At 46.1% G+C, this 14,413-nt stretch overlaps 1 protein-coding gene across 10 annotated transcripts in view; it reads right to left on the bottom strand.

Moving 5' to 3' along the window:
* The window catches only part of LOC147426866 (protein HAPLESS 2-like), a 265,821-nt gene that overhangs the window by 24,704 nt on the left and 226,704 nt on the right, over positions 1–14,413 (bottom strand). For 8 of the 10 annotated variants that reach the window (XR_015186200.1, XM_086498602.1, XM_086498608.1 and 5 more), the window contains one exon: positions 5,051–5,083. Coding sequence is in view for 9 of the 10 variants with exons in the window: in XM_086498602.1 (XP_086354728.1) it covers positions 5,051–5,083 (33 nt within the window). In the remaining variant the exon portion in view is untranslated. The remainder of the gene's footprint in view (positions 1–5,050; positions 5,084–14,413) is intronic. The other 2 variants (XM_086498606.1, XM_086498600.1) reach the window with 1 other exon arrangement.

Genomic DNA, 14,413 nt, shown 5'->3' with positions numbered 1-14,413 from the left:
GGCTGAAGCTCATGCCGAACCAGCATCAATAAACCTGAATAATCTTGTAAACCAGCATACGCAATCCAATAACCAACAAAATAAGAACACAGCAAAGTCATGCTAATTGTGTTCTTGCAAAACAACTATGTTTGCTCTACATGTATGTACATAGTGCCAGGTCAATCGCCATTTATCAAGGTTATATAACCCACGCACATTGTATGAAATGCATTTAGTGCGACTGTGCATCAAGAATCATATATACAGTGGCAAGAAACACAGGGATCAAGTCGAGGTGCCCATAGGGACATCTCCATCCACCACATCCATGCTAGAATGCATCCGCTGAGTCAAAGCAGGAAACTTGTCCACAGAATCTACCTGAGAAATGGAAGTCTCACCCAAAAGTACATTCTTATAAGAGTGCATCGCTTTCTCCCAAGCATCAATCAACGTGCGATTGTCATTGCAAGGAAGTTGCTTGAATGATACATTCTTATTGGTGTTAACCAGAGGAACATAATTACGCGAGGAGGGTGGAGTACGAATTTTCACTGTCTTTTTAGGCACCACCCATGATCCAACATCACTTGACCCAACATTTTTGCCTTTCGCCACATTTCCATTTCCAACATCAATAGACTGCCGATTCTTGTTTTTCCCTTTATCCATATTGGGAACCACCTTCACAGTAGAGGCTCCATTTAGTTTAGCTTCACCAAAAGGTTTGCCTATAGGGGCAGGGGAAGATGAAGGAACAGCCGAGAGAGGGGGCTGCAAAACTCGTTTTGGACATTATTGCATGTGATCAAATTTACCACATCGGAAACAGGAGTTTGCAAATTTGGCCCATTTCAGTTTAAAAGGATGCTTGCCCACCCATGGGTCCCCCGAATCCACCATAATACCATCAGAGGTATGCTTGCCCGTATCCCAAAGAATGAAAAAAGTGTTGTTGTTTGCATCCAATTTCGGAGGGCAAATCACCTTACCAAGCTGAGCGGCCAACAATGGAAGGAAATGTCTCCACGTGCGAGGGAAATCAACAATTTCCACCCACACAAGACATTTTGTGACGAATAAGGCTTTGATAGTCCTTCATGAGTGCCCACGGCAGAACATGAGTCATCTACGTGCCAAAAAAGAGGGGAGACATTTCCAGCAAAAGGTTTCTAGCTTCAATATTTGCCGATAAAACTTCGTAGAAACCACGAGCACCAAGATAAACGCCTCGAACAGCCTGTCGTTTGAGAAGGAAGTCAACCCATTGTCTGGCATCTTGCGCAATGGGCATTTTGCCCGGGAAAAACAAGATGACCGCATTCATGGCATATTGCGCTATTGGATCCATAAGGTCCTGCACTGGAATACACACCTCGAGGGAAGGTGCCTGACCATTCCAAGCTTTCAGGGCCTCTTCGAAGTCTTCATACAGACAACTTTTGCTTTCAAAGGCAGTATCCAAAGCATTGTCCATGGCTTTACGACGCTCGAAAACACACGGGAACTCTGACATACAGTAGCCAGACCACGGCCGAGGAAAAAATTAGACGGAATTTACACTACAAAGGACTTCTTTTTTTTATATTTTATTGATAGCTATTTACAGAGACCTTAGAGGTATATACATCTCCCACAAAGAGCATACATCTGCAAAATAACACTTCTTAGAAAACCGTACTGGAAAAGAACCAAAAACTGTGAAGAACACCTATCGTTGCTCCACAAGATTTTGTACAAAAAACCTGCACCTTGTATGCTAGCAGAGCACCTTCTAAAAAAGAAGTTACTGTAACTTCTACTGATGATTTGCAGTAGCTAATCACTGAGCTGACAGAGTCTCCTGCACGCTCTCTGTACCCAAACTCGCACAGTAAAACCAGAGGAGGCACGCCCAGAACAATATGTTCTGCAGGTCGATAGACGCAGGTTGCGAGATGATGCAGAAGAAGGAACACTCACAGTGGCAGAAACAGGGGCAGCCAGATGCTACGCGCGTGAACCTCTGTATACACACACACACACACACTCGGACCCTCACGCACACACTCACACACACTGGCGAGAGTGCAGAGAGCTGCTGCAGCGCGCAGGAGATCCATGCGACACACACACACACACACACATTTTTTTTTGTGTAAATCTGCTTTGATTAATTTACAAGTGGGAAACCTCAAAGCTAGGAAAACCCACGAAAAGAAAGGGATACAAAAAGCAGAGCACTATGAGGCTCCGAAGGCTAGAAACAGTCAAAGTAAAACCTGTAGGTATAAAGAGTGATGTCTCCAGCATCATAAGCAAAATGCAGCATTTGTCCAAGACATAATTTGAAATAGGGAAAGGGGTCAACATAAGTGCCTTGGAACATTAAAGAGTTCCTATGGTGCTAGATGGCCCACAGAGTCCAAAATCTGACCCAGGTGAAGAACACCGCAAAATGAGATTGCGATAACTGGAGCCCCAAAAGCCAAAAGCGTCTGTGAAAAGAGCCGGAAGGAAAACGCAGCTGAAGAGCAGTCGACACTTGCCGAATGAAGGCTCTGGAGTGACGACAACGCCACAGTAAGTGTGGCACGGTCTCGTCAGCTTCAAGGCATCTGGGACAGCGAGAAGGCGCAATATGCCGAGCATGTAACACACTGCCAACATGTAGAGCTCCCACCAAGCAGCGCCACAAGAACACATGTTCCTTCAAAGGTAGATGACTCTGCCAAATGCGAGACAATGTGTGTTGCCACCACAAGGATGACCAGGAAAGCAACCATAGCTGATTACCATGATGCACAATTTATACATCAAACTGAAGGATGGCATAGACACTGCCAACTGAGATGCAGTCCAATCTAGAAGTAGACAGATTCCAATCAGAGAATTGAGAGTCCACATTCAAAGGAGGAATGGGTGAGTGATCAGCAAGCATCCTTTGAATTTCCTGCCAGAGAGGAGAATAGTGAGGACCCAACCGAAAGCGGGACATTGCATCAGCGAACGCAAGAACATAACCTGAGTCATCAAGCACTTGATGCACCTGACAGATTCCTTTTTGGGAAAGAAAATAAGGTTGGTGAGGAGACCGTTGAACCAAAGTTGAAGCAAAGGCCCTGCTCCAATGCAGACTCTCCAAACAAAGAGATTTACCCACAGAGGATTGTCGACCATTTCAGGCCAAATGCGAAGTGACAACCTTCTAATCAACAATGAGAGAAGAAGTAAAGGGACATCCAGGAATGTGTCCTTCAAGCTTCCCCAAAACAACATCCCAATAAGTTGGTTTCCAATGACCAAAAGATGGGGTGACAATGTGCGTACACAAATGTGTGACCATGAGAGCCCAGGGTTGCTGCTGCTCCACCAAAACTGGCAACAGCATAGCTTTTGGAGCCAAAGATGACGTCGCAAGTCCAAAAAATTCAACCCTCCAAGCCGCTTGGGAGAACATAGCTTGTCCATAGATAGAAGCCGAAGACCCTTCTTGCTAGACGAGGTCCGCCAAAAATGTTGTAAAATATTGGCATGAGGGATTGCAAGCGCAACAGAGACCAGGATAACAAAGGCAAGTAAAACTGCACATAAGCCACAAGGATGCATTGGAAAATCCTAATACGCACATGAAGTGGCCACGTGGAAAGTTTCTAATAATTTAACTTGGAATGCTAACGTTGGAGCACCCAATCCAGTTTCTGCATAGCCGATACATTCCAACCCAGCGGATAACCCAAATGGCGAACCAGAAAATGTGGAGGAACAATCTCCCAGGCCACAATATCTTATGCTAGTCACACTCTTTCAGAGGCAATAGCTTGGATTTACAAAAGTTAACTTTGAGACCTGCTGCCAATCCAAACAAGTGAAGAGTATGCATAATTTGCTGTACATCATCATAGTGATTGCGAGGCATAAACAAAGAGTCATCCGCATAGGCCTGACCAGCAAACTACCGTCCAGAAGGTAAAGTCATGCCATGTAGCCTACCAGTGGAAGTCAAGGAATCCAAATACATAAACAAGGGGTGAGTAGCAATCGCATAAAGCAAAGCACTCAGAGGGCAGCCTTGGCTTACCGACCGTCCCAAAGGCCAAGATTTTGTAAGAGATCCATCCACCAAGCCTGCAAAAGTGCTGTGTGCATACAAGAAAAGCACGACACGGGATAGCCTAGGACTAAATCCCAAGTGTTGCATGGTGTCCGCAATATAATCCCAAAGAACAGTATCAAATGCCCTACTGTACTCTGCCTGTAGAGACGCTTTTAGCACCTGCTCACGTCACTGTAGGGGTTCTGTCCAGCTCGTCTGAGGCCAGCTTGGGCAGGTCGCGCAGAACCAAAGCGCGTGCAGCAGTAGAGCCTGCAAGAGGGCAGGGTCGCGCACAGGAGCAGCAACAGCACGCGCACAAGGGCAGAATCAGCACGCGCACAAGGCAGGCTCGCCAACACACACGCACACGCACACGCACATCCACACATCCACGCGCACACCCACATGCGTGCACATAACTGCAACCAATCACTACTTAACCAACACCGCGTACAAGGGCTACAACAGGTGCAGGAAGTTCGCGCGACAGAGCTGGGGCAGGAGATTCACGTGACAAAGCTGGGGCAGGAGGTTTTCGCGCAGGCGTGCGCGCGCACACAAACACACACATACAAACATACCCATAATATAAAGAAATGTAGTTTGAATATAAACGTGAAGATATAAACATACAAAGGTCAACATACATAAATTATAGACACACATACATAGATGCCTGAAGCTTAAATTTTGGAGGTTAATAGAGATGTAAAAAACATCAATACACACCTGTGCGGACACACAAAAGTAGAAAACACTAGCTCTCTTCATGATGGCCTAGCCTAGATAGCATTCATGTTGAAAACTCTCTAAACAAAAGCACATAGGGAAAATAAATTTAATACGGTAAACATCCACCCAAGAGATGATGTCAAGATTACATAAGCATATAGTAACCTTATTCAATGGTTCACTCATTCAATCATAATAAAAAGATGTGCAAATACAAAGAGACATTAGCCATTTTTGTAGGATGGGGAAAGATCTTCTTACTGGTGATACCTTTATGCCAGACGAGCAATTAACCTGCAAACATTGAGAAAACCCATGTCACTTTTGGATCACTCTCTTTCCCTCTCTGTATACAAAAAGATATCTTCTATTAATTGAACATCTGGACGGCATGGACCCCAAGACAGAACATACAAAGTGCTGTTTATGAAAGACAGATGCAATCATGGAGGATCATAGCAAATTATATGAATGAGAGAGAGAGAGAAATGAAATGAAATGAAATGTTATATTAACGTCTTCAAAAGGCCAAAATGACCTATGAGACCAATCAGTTACAAAATAGTGAATCTAATACCATGTCTGGGTACAAAAGAACTAGAAAAGAACTAGAAGTGGAACAAAATACTACTACTACTACTACAATCTAAAACTACGTGGGTGTAGCAGCTGATACAATAGGTACCCGGTAAACTGGATGTAACAGTGTGTGAAACAAAGATGGAAGAAATGGTGAGGATCCATCCTCATCTGCACTCTGGATGTCGAGAGAGTATGGCTCGAATCTTCTGTTGTAGTCTCCGTCGATGCTGTGTAGCTCCTCTCCTCAGTCGCGGTCGTCTGTATCTCTGTAGCTCCAATGCTCGGTCGATGAGAGTGCCAGTAGTGGTCGAATGAGTGTGGGACGAGCTCTGCAGTGGTGGCTGCTCCTCTGGCTGTCCCATATCTAGTGAAAAGAAATCTGTAATGTGTCTTTGGGACTGCCTCTCTCTAGCTCTCCCCAGTAAAATGTCTCTATACCTGTGTAACTCAAGTAGATATAGTCCAAGACATCTCTGATCCTCATAACTCATGACCCTAGATAGAGGACCAAAACCCTCTCTGAATAAGCAGTGGAAACGCCCCCGTATCTCATAGAACATTGTGCAATGACATATGTAGTGCAACTCTGTCTCTGGCTCTCTCTGGCATAATCGGCATATCCTGCTGTCTGCTGGTATCCCTCTGAATCTACCGGTCTCAATCTCGAGCTGATGTGAGGATGTGCGTATCTGACCAATGGCACAACGCAAACCATGAGACATATGTGTGTCCATGTAGCTGGGTCGAATCACAAACCCATCTCCTGTGAGGTGGAGAAGATGCTCTCTATAGAAAGCCATCTTTGTGCTCAACTCCTGAGGCGGCTCTATCCATGTCCTCCTGGTGTCGAGCTGGATCAGGTCCTGACGAATGAGTCTAGTGATCTCCACCCGTGTAAGAGACAGCGAGGGTGCCTGAAGAGAATACTGGAAAGGGGGCAACCTGTCCATGGTGAAGCCATGCGTCTGAAACCATGAAGTCATCTGTGCATACCAGCATGAAGTGTCCCCCTGTAGAGCTAACTGTCTGGAAGACTCAAGGGCCAATCTAGCATATCTGTCTCTAGTAGTATCCCATAGGCTGTGCACAAAGGACACTGATCTGGTAAGCGCCTCAATCTCCATGGGGGGGGCAGCTAGCTCTGCTCGAATGATCGCGTGAGGTACGGAGGCCTTGGCTCTAATCAATCGGGCCTTGGCTCTAACTAGAACAAAGATACTACTACTAGAATCCATCCTCATATGCACTCTGGATGTCGAGAGAGTATGGCTCAAATCCTCTGCTGTAGTCTCCTTTGATGCTGTGTAACCCCTCTCCTCAATCATGGCCGTCTGGATCTCTGTAGCTCTAGTGCTCGGTCGATGAGAGTGCCGGTAGTGGTCGAATGAGTGTGGGCCGAGCCTTGCAGTGATGGCTGCTCCTCTGGCTGTCCCATATCTAGTGAAAAGAAATCTGTAATCTGTCTCTGGGACTCTCTCTCTCTATCTCTCCCCAACAGTAAAGTGTCTCTATATCTGTGTAACTCAAGTAGATATAGCCCAAGACATCTCTGATCCTCATAACTATGACCCTAGAGAAAGGACCGAAACCCTCTCTGAATAAGCAGTGGAAACGGCCCCGTATCTCATGGATAGTACACTGTGCAATGACATATGTAATGTAGCTCTGTCTCTGGCTCTAGCTGGCATAAGCGGCATATCCTCTCTACCAGTCTCAATCTCCAGCTGATGTGAGGATGTGCATATCTGACCAATGGCACACCGCAAACCATGAGACATATGTGTGTCCATGTAGCTGGGTCGAATCACAAACCCATCTCTTGTGAGGTGGAGAAGATGCTCTCTATAGAAAGCCTCCTCTGGCTGTCCCATATCTAGTGAAAAGAAATCTGTAATCTGTCTCTGGGACTCTCTCTCTCTATCTCTCCCCAACAGTAAAGTGTCTCTATATCTGTGTAACTCAAGTAGATATAGCCCAAGACATCTCTGATCCTCATAACTATGACCCTAGAGAAAGGACCGAAACCCTCTCTGAATAAGCAGTGGAAACGGCCCCGTATCTCATGGATAGTACACTGTGCAATGACATATGTAATGTAGCTCTGTCTCTGGCTCTAGCTGGCATAAGCGGCATATCCTCTCTACCAGTCTCAATCTCCAGCTGATGTGAGGATGTGCATATCTGACCAATGGCACACCGCAAACCATGAGACATATGTGTGTCCATGTAGCTGGGTCGAATCACAAACCCATCTCCTGTGAGGTGGAGAAGATGCTCTCTATAGAAAGCCATCTTCGTGCCCAACTCCTGCGTCTTCAAAATGCCAAAATGACCTATGAGACCAATCTGTTACAAAATAGTGAAGAAATGAAATGATATATTAACGTCTTCAAAAAGGTCAAAATGAGACCATCAGATACAAAGTGGTGAATCTAATACAATGTTTGAAGTACAAGTACAAAAAGTACTGAATGTAAAATGTGAAAAATGAAAAATGAAGTGTGAAATGTAGAATAGGCCCTCAATGACACTCTGGGTGTCGTGCTAGAATGCCTCTAATCCTCTGCTGGAGTCTCCGGCGATGGAGTGTGCTCCTGTGTCTCGGTCGTGGTCGTCTCGATCTCCCGAGCTCAGTCGCCCTGTCAATGAGGGTGCCTCTGGTATGAATGTGGGTACAACCCTGTGCTGGTGGTTGGTCTCCGGGCTCCCTCAATCCAAAGAAATCTGTGATCTGTCTCTGTGACTGTCGTACTCCATGTCTCCTCAGCAGACTATCGTACTCCATGTCTCTGTGACTGTCGTACTCCATGTCTCTATGTCGATGTAGCTCAAGTAGATATAAGCCAAGGCATCTCTGATCCTGATACCTCATGACTCTATCTAGGGGTCCAAAACCCTCCCTGAATAAGCAATGGAAGCGCCCTCGTATCTCATAATACACAGTGCAGTGGCATATGTAGTGTAGCTCTGTCTCTGGCTCTCTATCGCATAGTTGGCATATCCTAGACTCCGGTGGTATCCCTCTGAATCCACCCGTCTCAATCTCCAGCTGGTGTGAGGATGTGTGAATCTGACCAATAGCACATCGCAGACCATGAGACAAATGAGTGTCCATGTAGCCCGGACGAATCACAAACCCATCTCCCGAAAGTTGGAGAAGATGCTTTTGTAGAAAGCCATCTTCGTGCCCAACTCCTGGATCGGCTCTACCCATGTCCTCTTGGTGTCCAACTGTATAAGATCCTAACGAATGAGTCTAGTGATCTCCGTCCGTGTGACTGGCAGTGAGGGTGCATCCAGGGAATACTAAAAAGGAGGCAGTCTATCCATGCTGAAACCATGCCTCTGAAACCATGAGGTCATCTGCGCATACCAACATGATGCGTCTCCCTGCATCGCTAACTATCTAGAGGACTCAAGAGCCAATCTAGTATATCTGCCTCTATGTGTATCCCATAGACTGTGCATAAAGGACACTGATCTGGTAAGAGCCTCAATCTCTATAGGAGGGGCGGCTACCTCCGCTCGAATAATCACATGTGGTACGGAGGCCTTGGCTCTAATCATCCGGGATATCATAAATACCAAGGGTCTCTCCATGCTCCTCCAACTGTCATGATTCACAGATGGTCCCCAAACCTGGACCCCATAAAGCATAGCTGAAGCAACCAAAGTATCAAACAGCCATAGCTTTGTTCGTGATTCTTGAAACTGAACCTGTGAACACATCCTCTCTAGCCCTCCCAATGCCGCATAGTCTCTGGACAGTCTAGTCTCTGTTGCTCTCCTCAAAGTACCTCGGTCCCGTGAATACCACCCCAGATATGTATATTCATCTGTGTACTCCACAGTGTCCTAACCATATACGAGTGTAGGTGCCGATCTCTCGACCCACTGTGGTGTGGTGTTAAACACCATAACCTTGGTTTTACCAAGGTTCACAGACAATCCACTATCCTCTGCAAAGCTGTGCAATGCATCCAACTGTCTCTGCATGCCCTCTGGTGACTCTGATATCAACACAATATCATCAGCATATAATAACAAAGGGATCCATGTCCCTGCTAGCTAAGCGCCTCTGTCGCCCTCTCTGTCAATGTAGTCAGAGACCTCATCTAGATACATATATACCTAGAGAAATCCAGGATAAGCCCAAGTTCACCCTTGAAGGAAAGTGCAAGGTATAGACCCATGGTAGTCACCCACAAGACAATATAACCATCAGCTCCATCATGCATAGTATTGACAAAATACCATGACATCCCCACTAACGTCGTCAGTGCCCAATAGATGTAGTCAGAGACCTCATCTACATACATACCAAATAGTGTAGGGGACAAAGGACACCCCTGTTTCACTCCAATAGTGGAATGAACAATGTCAGAAATCCCCTCAAGAGTGCGTACCTGGCCAGTCACTGAGCCGTATAAAGCCATGATCCCCCATATGATCTCTGTGGGTACTCCCAACTTTAGTAGCCTGCACATCACTCTGGCCCTCGGCACTGTGTCAAATGGTTTGCGAAAGTCCACAAAGCAACAATACATTCGTCTCCCATGTGCCCGACCCTCCTCAATAACGGCTCTGAGTGTAAGAATATGGTCCAAAGTGGGGGGGGGGGGGGGGGGAGAGAGAGAGAGAGAGAGAGAGAGAGAGAGAGAGAGAGAGAGAGAAATGAAATGAAATGATATATTAACGTCTACAAAAGGCCAAAATGACCTATGAGACCAACTGATTACAATGATGAGTCTAGTACCAAGTCTGGGTACAAACAAAGAAAACTAAAAACAAAGAACTGATAGGAGTGCTACCGACTCCTATGGGTGGCTGGTAGGCTGAGCAATGGTATCATGCCATAAGGGTACAAAGTGGGGATAAGTGTCACCATGATACAATATAGCAGTAGTATTAAGCCTATCCTGATCGACACTCTGGGTGTCGTGCTAGAATCCTGTGGATCCTCTGCCGCAATCTCCGCCGGTGCTGCGTGGCTCCCCTCCTCAGTCGCGGTCGTCTCGATCTCCCTAACTCTATAGCTCGATCAATGAAAGTACCGCTGGTGTGTGTATGGGTGGGAACCGAGCTCTGTGGTGGTGGTCTCCCCTCTGCCTCTGTGGTACTCAGACTGAAGAAATCTGAGATGCGTCTCTGGGATTGTCTCTGTCTTTGCCCATTCAATAGAGCGTCTCTATGTCTCTGAATCTCAAGTAGGAATAATCCGAGACATCTTTGATCTTGATATCTCATGACTCTATCTAATGAGTCAAAACCATCTCTGAATAGACAATGAAAGCCTCCCCGTATCTCATAGTAGACTGTGCAGCGACATATGTAGTGAAACTCTGTCTCTGGCTCTGCATGGCATATGTATATGGGGGCGAGGGGGGCTCTATCACTGAAATGTCCTACTGTTTGCTGGTATGTCTCTGAATCTACCTGTCTCAATCCCAAGCTGGTGTGAAGATGTGCGAATCTGGCCTATAGCACATCGTAACCCATGAGATAGATGTGTGTCCATGTAACTGGGCCGTGTGACAAATCCGTCTGTCGTGAGTTGAAGAAGATGCTCTCTATAGAAAACCCTCTTCGTACCCAACTCCCGTGATGGCTCTATCCATGTCCTCTTGAAATGTTATATTAACGTCTTCAAAAGGCCATACATTTGTTGAGAAAGGGAAAAAGCACAAAGTAACAAAATGTGGTCCTATGGTAAGGGGCGAGGGAGTGACCCATGGGAGGCTAGGATACAAGATACATGGTATATGGGGGCGAGGGGGGCTCTATCTCTAGGGGGTATGGGTGCACATCTACGTCCTTACAGAATTACAATCATGAAGTGCATCAAGCTGACTAGCTCCATCCCATGTCAAATTGGGGGTGTATGATATGGTACATGGGTAGGTGTGGTTGAAGGGCTGCGCATATCATTGCGGCTGGGTCTACTAGCATCATAAAAAATCTTTCTTGGGCTGCCTGGTGGTGGCGAGTCTGGATCTCTTCTTGAATTTGCATGCCATGGAGTCTCGGAGATTTGTATCCTAGAGCTCAAGGGCATCTCCTAGCTCTCACCGTCTCAACATGCTAAAGGGTGACCCCTTGCTGTGTCTTTGTGACAGGTGATGGTCCAAAAGTCTGTAAGATGTGACTCTCTGCCACCCTTTGTTGCCGTTACAGGTGCTACCAGTGTCTCTCCATGTCTATGTATCTACACTAGACAACGGCCATACTGGCACCGATCTCTAGACTCCATGTATCTGCCACCCTTTGGTACCACTACAGGTTCCAGCAGTCTCTCTATGTCTATGTATCTCCACTAGAAAACGGCCAAACTGGTGCTCATCTCTAGACTCCATGCTCTTTCATAGTGTGGGATGCCCTGTGAAAAGATCCTCAAATCAGTCTTTGATGCTCTATATGCTCTACGTCTGCACACCAAGTGCTCCTCGTCCTCAATCACCCTCTCTATGCAAAACTGGCAGAACCTCTCAGCTTAGGGGGTATGAGCAGCTCCTTTTACCTCTATCTCTAGCTGATTTGTGCATGGAGAGTTGTTCGATCGTGGCTGCACAGGCCAGCAATCTAACTCCAAACCTCCATCATGTTCATTGATTCTAAAATTGCACTGTGAATGAGCAACTGCTGCAAAGAGGTTGGCTGACTTCACGGTGGTGAGGAGTCTGAAAGGGCTCCAATGCTTCAGATCGGCGTTTTTGCATTGGACAGTGTGCTTCTTTATCGGTAGACGAGCACTATGCTGCGCTATTGGAGGAGGTGTCAGATACTCAGAGCTGACCAATCACCACTCATGAGCTATGTGGCATGTATGTGTCCATATAGCATGGTCTCTGGATGAACCCCTCGTCTAGCGTGGTTAAGAAGTGTTCACTATAATACAATTTCTTTGGGGGCAAGAGGCTGTCTAGGTGCGATCCATGTCACTCTGATGTAGAGCTGCCATTGATCCTGTCTAAGTACTATGTTTCTCATTGTGTGAGAGCTGGATGAAGGGTGAGTCCGGGTCATATTGGAAGGGTGGCATTCTATCCATGTCTAGTCCAAGCGCTCGAAACCCCTCTCTCACCTACGAGTACCAAGATTCCTACTCGCCTGACTCTGAAGGAGTCTCTCTACATGTGAGCCTATCTGATGGCATCTCTCTCATCCTTTGAATGAGGCAAGCTGTTTGGAAAATAGCCTCAGCTAGCATGGGTGGAGTGGATAATTCTGCTCTCATTAAGTTGTGTGGTACTGACAGCTTGTTGCAGATGAAGCATGATCATACATATCTGTGTCCATGAGGTGGTTGACAGTCTGAGCACTTCTACTGTTGGAGCATACATCAAAGTTGGGGTGATCAAAGTGTCGAAGAGCCACCCCTTGGTGCGTGGCTCCTGGAAGTGCGCCTAATAAAACCTCCTCTCTAGCATGGCCAAAGACACATATTCTTTGGTGAGTGTCCGTAGCCACCTTTGCAGAGTGCGAATCTTCACCGTCTTTTTGGGCACCCCTAAACCACTAGAATCACTATGCCCGACATTTTTACCCTTCACAACGTTGCCATTGCTAAGAACAATAGACTAAGGAGGCTTGGCTTTCTCTTTTTCCACATTGGGAGCTACATTAACAATGAAGACTCCATTTTGCTTAGTCTCACCAATAGCTTTGCTCGTAGGGACATGAGCAGATGACGGAATTGTTGGAGGGGGCTGCAAAACAGGTTCAGGGCATTTAGATTGCATGTGCCCAAATTTACCACATCGAAAACAAGAATTTGCAAACTTACCCCATTTGAGTTCAAATGGGCGCTTGCCCATCCATGGGTCCCCCGAAACAACCATAATGCCTTCTAGGGTAGATTTATCAGTATCCCAAAGAATGCAGAACCTGTTGGTGTTCGCATCCAAATTTGGGGGACAGATCACCTTCCCAAGTTGTGTAGCCAACAACAATAGGAAGTGTCTCCACGTGCGAGGGAATTCAATTATTTGCACCCACATCGGGCATTTATGGTGGATAAGACTTTGATAATCCTTTGTCAGTACCCACAACAAAACATGGGTCATCTGTGTGCAAAAGAAGAGTGGAGACATCTCCAACAACACATTTATGGTGGATAAGACTTTGATAATTCTTTGTAAGTGCCCACAGCAGAACATGGGTCATCTGCGTGCTAAAGAAGAGTGGAGACATCTCCAACAACACATTTTTGGCTTCAGTATCCGCTACCAAGACTTCCTAAAATCCAAGAGCACCACAGTAAACACCACAAACAGCCAGGCCTTTGAGAAGAAAATTGACATATTGCTCGACATCCTGCGCAGTAGGCATTTTCCTCGGGAAAACCAAGATGACTGCATTAATAGCATATTGCACAACAGGGTCCATGAGTTCCTGCACAGGAATACGCACTTCGAAAACAGGTGCCAGACCATTCCAAGCTTTTCAAGCCTCCTCAAAGTCCTCATACAAACAAGTTTTGATATCAGAAGTGGCCTCTGAGAAACTTCCCATGGCTTTCTGATGCTTACACACACACACAAAGATTTGGACATAAAGCAACAACACCTACCCTAAGAGCAAAAGTCTAGAGAAAAAAGCACTGTGAAGAGAGTTGGATTTTAGAAACGTAGCTTTGTACAAAGACCACAAAAGTATGGTATTCTAGCAGACCACACTTCGTACTCTGATTCTGTGGAAATGTTGATGATGACCATACACCCACTGGCCAAGGACAAGAGCTGAGCCGACCATGCTGAGGGTTGATAGCTGCATCGAGGTCTGAGTTCTGTATAGAAGGCGTCGACTGTGCAGGGCGCATGTCATGTAGGAGGTCTGAACGCGCACGTCGCGCAAGCAGCAAAACATGCAGGTTGAACATACACACTTTTTTTTTTGTAAATCTTTGGGAATAATTGGGAAACCTCAAGGCGATGAAAACCCACAGACATGATCATATACAAAAGCGCAAACACAGAAGTGTTCATCTATGAAAAAGGGCTAAAAACACTCGTAAGAAAGCTGATCTAAGTCTGAAGTGATATC

This window comes from Adiantum capillus-veneris, chromosome 24, assembly GCF_014529385.1.
Source record: "Adiantum capillus-veneris isolate H3 chromosome 24, ASM1452938v2, whole genome shotgun sequence".
In the NCBI taxonomy this organism is placed as follows: Eukaryota; Viridiplantae; Streptophyta; class Polypodiopsida; order Polypodiales; family Pteridaceae; genus Adiantum; species Adiantum capillus-veneris.
The sequence above is the reverse complement of the archived record's forward strand: the minus strand, read 5'-3'. Positions and strand labels throughout refer to the sequence as shown.